The 6,000-nt window shown below is 41.9% G+C and overlaps 1 protein-coding gene across 2 annotated transcripts in view; it reads right to left on the reverse strand.

The window, feature by feature from the left end:
- The window catches only part of EDC4 (enhancer of mRNA decapping 4), a 79,557-nt gene that overhangs the window by 40,419 nt on the left and 33,138 nt on the right, over nucleotides 1-6,000 (reverse strand). For both annotated transcript variants that reach the window (XM_019505868.1, XM_019505867.1), the window contains exons 7-9: nucleotides 4,914-5,018; nucleotides 849-958; nucleotides 290-373 (exon numbers count right to left, since the gene is read on the reverse strand). In XM_019505868.1, the coding sequence (XP_019361413.1) occupies nucleotides 290-373; nucleotides 849-958; nucleotides 4,914-5,018 (299 nt within the window). The remainder of the gene's footprint in view (nucleotides 1-289; nucleotides 374-848; nucleotides 959-4,913; nucleotides 5,019-6,000) is intronic.

Genomic DNA, 6,000 nt, shown 5'->3' on the forward strand with positions numbered 1-6,000 from the left:
TTTCACTGACAAGTTCTCCATATCCATGAACAGAAAGACAAAGAAGGTGGGGTAGAATTGTATTTTATAGATTAACCAAAGTATACATAGGAATAGGACAACTTCAGGCTGCCCCACAGAGCTGCAATTATGCTCTCATCATTAGAAATGGAGACTTTGTTGCTAACAAGACAGTACCTGTAAAGACACAATCACTAAGTACAACATACACATGCAGTTATAAGGATTCTTCTTAAAAGCTAGAGTTAAGAGACTTGGCTACATGCTGCAGTTCAGGATTCAGACTTACTCTGGGTCTTGTTTTTTATGATTGTCACAGAAGAGCAGGCAGGAAAGAGGCTTCCCATCATGAGGCTTCCATTCATGAAGGCATCTAAGAGAAAAACAGAGAAAAGGTGAAAAGCACACAAAAGCTCGCAGAAACAAAAGGTTCTAAATTAGATGTGTTTTAGAGCACACAAGAGCAAATAAATGTTTGATAAAAACTATCACCATGATTGGCCCATTTGTTAACTCTTCACAGAGCAGCTAAGAGCTAATGGATTTCTCTCATTATAGGACACTACAAGGAAGCTTGATTTACTACAGCCTGTACAGTATCTCTTCTACAGACAGGACTTTCGACGCCAAAAACATAAATTTAAATGATTTGGAAGAGCTTAGGCACAACAAATGACACTCAGCAATTTTACAGTGCTCTTCAATGTCAAATATTAACCTTCTATCTCCTGCCCCTTACATTCTGAAAAAGAATCTATCAGAAGTTCAGTGTTAAAGAGCTGCCTCTCATAGAAAGGAAACTTTTTTTCTTTATAGTGGGAACCATTGTTTCTGGCTTCTTAAGTTACCTTGGCTCATCCTGTCCTTCAATGTAGATCTGCCAGAATTTGACATAGCCGTCATGACTTGCTGTGGCCAAGACGGTTCCATCTGGAGACAGCGCTCCCTCACTTAGACGCTAAACAAGAAACAGGAAATCAAAACCAGTCATTCCATAGTTCCTCAGGAAAACAAAGTGCTGCTGCAGCTCAGGAGCAGCAGACTTGCACAAAAAGCATGGTAGGGTAGCAGCTTAAAAAAAAAGGGAAAAAAAAACCTGTCAGTTTCAGCAGTGTCTGCAATCACCAATTTACTTCTTTACCCAAGAAATTACAAAGCAAATTTCCACTATAGCATTATGATCATGTCTTTGAGAGAGCAAGTTAAACCTAATGGGCGTTGCTGGTAAATGAGCTGACAGCAGAGGGAGGCCCCACTCTCTTCTGAGCACATTTAATTTAATTTCTGAACCTGCTCAGTTTTAATTTCTGCAGTCCCTGACGTTCACAACAGTACTGGATCTCTGTGCTGAGATTTGAAGTGAACAAAAATATACATGCAGGGAAAAAAACGAGCTGTGCAAGTAAAACATAACACTGTCTCCTTCCAAGCCTAATTGTGACCCAGCCCAAAGCACTACGTTCCATGGCATACGCAGTGAAAATTAACCAAAAAAAAAAGGTCAACTCCTCACAATTCAGACTGAACATGTTCAAAGAGAAATGGTCACATGCTCACTTAAAAAAAACAAAAACCTTTCTTGTATTGCTAGCATCAAAAATGTATTGACAAAATGTAAATGAGAATCCTAGAGTTTAACAGTGATGTGCATTTACTTATTTTCAAGCAGTTTGGAGGAGGAAACTCATCTATTTTCACTCACTTCTTACTTCTAAGGTCCTTAATGTTCAAAACATTACCTGCTGAATACCCAAACCATTGGCTGGGTCCATACACTGTTCTTATATATCAGTCTAGCCATCTCAGTTAAAGGAAAGTTTTTTTGTTTTTTTTAACCAATATAATTATACAGATATAACCTTTAGCATGGGCATAGTCATACCAGTGTAACGGTGCCTTATAGCTTATTCCTGCTCTCAATATAGTAATAGGCTAAAAGGCTAGAATCCAGCTTTCCTGCATCCATGCCTGGTAGTTGTATCAGGATAAATATTTTAGGATAATGGAAGTTGTACAATCTCTAGACAAACCTTTAGGAATATTAGGACTGTTAATTTTCCAAAACCTGACATGTCAGTTGCTGACAACAAATGGAGGCTCCATAAGCAATTAGGAACCATTCCCATTAAAAATCACAGATTCATAAATTGTAAGGCCAGAAGGGACCTTGGAAGACCAGCAGGTCCAGCCCCCTGCACCAAACAGGAAAGCTAACTGGGGGTCAGGTGACCCCAGCAAGGTGACTGTCTAGTCTCCTCTTGAAGATTTCCAGGGTAGGTGACTGCACCACCTCTGGAAGGAGCTTATTTCACCACTGGACATCCTGACTGTGAAGAAGTTTTTCCTAATGTTGAGCCTAAATTGGTCTTCCAGGAGTTTGTGGTCATTATTCCTAGTTTTCCCCTTGGGTGCCCTGGTGAACAGCTGCTCACCAAGCCTTTGAAGTACTCCCCTACTGTAGTGGTAAGCTGCTACCAGGAACCCTCTCAGCTTTCTTTTCTTCAGGCTGAAGAGTCCTAGATCCCTTAGCCTTTCCTTGTATGGCTTGCTGTGTAAGACTCTGATCATACAGGTGGCTCTTCTCTGGAGTCTCTCAAACTTGTCCATGTCCTTGTTGAAGTGTGGTGCCCAGAACTGGATGCAGTACTCCAGCTGCTGAGTAGAGCAGAAGCATTGCCTCTTCCTTGGTTTTGCTGGAGATGCATCGATTGATGCATCCCAGAGTATTATTTGCCCTACTGGCTACAGCATCGCACTGAGAGCTCATATTCATACTGTGGTCTATTATTACCCCCAGGTCTCTTTCATTTGTGGTGCTAGTCAGTTTGGTGCCACAAAACCTGTAGGTGCGTTGGGGGTTGTTCATCCTGAGGTGAAGCACTTTACATTTCTCAACGCTGAATTTTATCAGGTTCCAATCCACCCAACTTGCTAGCCTGTCTAGGTCCGCCTGTATCAGTAGCCTATCTTCAAGCATGACCATGCTCCCCCACAACTTGGCATCATCCACGAACTTGGACAGTGAGCTCTTCACCTCCACATCCAAACTGTTAATAAAGATGTTGAAATGTACTGGACCAAGCACTGACCCCTGCAGGACACCGCTGCCCAAAGTGAATTAAATCACTTAAGGCATCCACGCACTTCCGAAATATTTTACAGACACATAATTTTGAAGGCTGAACCCTGCAGAAATTGACAGCATCCCCTTCAAGGGAGATGCACTTAGTTGTTTGTATTAATAATTTAACTACAGGCAACCCCCCACTTAGTGCTCTTAAGTGGTTCCTGAATAACTAAGCATTACACAAAACCGAAAGTTTTTGATGATCCAAGATGGCAACCACAAGTGTTATAATGAAACTCGCTGAGCACTAAGTGAAATCAGGTATCAATTTAAAATGAGCGTTACAGCGAAATAGCACTAAGCGAAACAGCATTAAGCGGGGATTACCTGTATACATTGCAATGGAAACTGAGCCTTTTGGGGCAGAATTTAATGAAAGTGCCATTAAATCACGTTCAACTCTTTGCAGAGGACAGAATTTCACTTAATACCACCTACAGTATGTTCAACCCAACCAGACTCCTTCACATCTGTACAGTAACCTTCCTATTATAACAGTTAACCAGTGGTAAGGAAGCAATCAGTGTGGAAGGTAGGTTTAAGAGCATCAAGAGGATGGCTACTGCTGAAACAAGAAAAGCAAGAAAACCCAAATGCCTTTTTACACACCAGCCTACAGGCTCTGAGGGCTAACCTATAAGTAATATGCTTCTAGGAGTAGTCATAGACATCCAGACAAAAACAGAGCATCAGGCTTCACAGGGCTATTTGGCCTGGCAAGCAATATGCCTTCAATTAGCTATAGTAAGCAAAATGGGCCAATACAATAATTCCCAAGGATTATCTTTGGCTAGTCAATTTGCAGAGCATTCCGAAATCAGGACTTGACTAACAAAACATGAGAAGGTTCACACAAGAATTGTCCACCAAGCCCTGCAAAAAAGAAACTACAGGACAAATCTGAGTATTTACAAATGGCTTGGCCCCAATACACTGGAATAGTTTAAAGAAGAGATGTTCAACCTCCAGCCCAGAGGCCAGATCCAGTCCTTGGTACGGTGTCATCTGGCCTGCAGCAAGCCCTGTGGGACATGGCCCTGTGCACTAGATTGGACACATGTGGTGGTGCAGGACCAAATCCCAGCTAGATGGAGCCTGATCCTGGCTGGCCAGGGCCCAATCCAGAGCCCAATCCCAGTGTTCAGGGGGGATGTCGGGCCTAATTCAGACTGTGGATCAGTCCTGTGCTATCCACCTAATCTGCAGGGCCAAAACAGTGAGCACCACTGGTTTAAGAAGTCACCAATTTGTTTCATGACTCATAGTCCCAAGATACAAGCAAGCTCGCCCTACTCAATTAAGAAAGGGCATTTCAGGGGTCTGGCCTTCTGACACTATTTGCTCTCACCAACCTCACAGTCGCTGGACATGAAAGGGATACAGAGTGAAGGATTACAGCCCAACTCTAGCTGGCTTGCCTTTATTTCATCAAGTGATCTGAATGTTATTTATACTTAAGTGTTTAATAATTCCAGACAGATGATTCATCAGCTTGGCAATGCCAGAATCATTCATTATTAAATCACTCTGGGTGGCAGGCCACCCTGTAACACCATTACTCAAAGTGTGGCAGCAGCTTAGCTTTCAGTCAAAGATGCTAAGGAGTCATAATGTACCACAGAATGAAACTGCACTTTGGCAAGCACCCACTGACTAGCAAGAGACTCTAGTGTAGCAATAATGATCCTGGCCCTATAGTACTGTTCTGAAAAATGTGATTCCCCAAAGGAAACCCAATTCTGAGAGAGAATAAAAGGATCTGAACAGAAGGCAGAAGAGCTCTTACCGTGCTGTGGCCTTTCACCACAATGAAGCCCTCTTTGATGTTGGTGACCTCCACTGGCCAAGAGCTATCATTGGCTCGGATTATGTCCAGATCCCAAACCTCTGCCTGGAAAAGAATGAGGATGGATAACTTGTTAGGGTAGCTTGTTATGTTTAATGCTTTGGAGTTGTATCTGTACCTAAATAGTGTTTATATTTAGCCTTATTTAATCATTGCTTAAGTTTTGTCCTTATTTACTTTTTGGTTTTTTTACTAGCTAGCTTTGAGTTGTTTTTGTAGAGCTCATAGGTGCTCATTATATATATTTTTTAAATCACTGAGAGAAGTTCTTTTAACATAACATAGCAATGGTCTTGTTACCAGCTCCAGTTAACTGAACTTGGCACTAACCAGTTGAATCAGGAGGATAAAAGGATTGGATACATGCTAATGAAAGTGATAAGGGAGACCTAATGGACAGTGCTCAAAGAAAGACAGGAAAAAGGCCAAATTAAGAGGTGTGCGTGTAACGGGTCTGTTAGACAACAGAACATGCTGACAGGATAAAAGACGGACAGCGTGCTGACCGCAGAGACCCCAATCCAAAAGTGAAGAGTCAAAGAAGTGAAGTTGAAGAAAAGCATATAAGGGGGGAGCAAGAAAGTTCATCATTGTTGTCATAAATCCAGCCTTCAACACCTGTCTGAACTGTCCCAACCCATGATGTACCCTTTGCTTCCAGGAACTGAGTGGCCATCTTTTCTGTTGAGCAAAGTAACATCTGGGATTGAGCAAGATTATTATACTGAATTTTTTTCTCTCTCCAAATACAGAAACTGCTAAGATAATACTTGTTGTACTAATAAAGTTAGACTTTGATTTTAAGACACTGAGTTGTCTACATTTATTTCACATTCCATTTAAGGGTTAACTGTGCTTTAACAATCCCTAAGCACTATTTGGTGGACAGTGGTGCTAACAAAGTGCATGTACACACTTGCAGAGCTGTTCCCAAGTCCCAATTGGTTCTTCATATAGCCACACCAGTCAAGTCCACCCCTCCCCTGCAAATTATGCTACGTTGATACCCCTCACTTAGAGTCAACTG

This window comes from Gavialis gangeticus, unplaced genomic scaffold (assembly GCF_001723915.1).
Source record: "Gavialis gangeticus isolate Ggan-Ray unplaced genomic scaffold, GavGan_comp1, whole genome shotgun sequence".
Classification (NCBI taxonomy): Eukaryota; Metazoa; Chordata; order Crocodylia; family Gavialidae; genus Gavialis; species Gavialis gangeticus.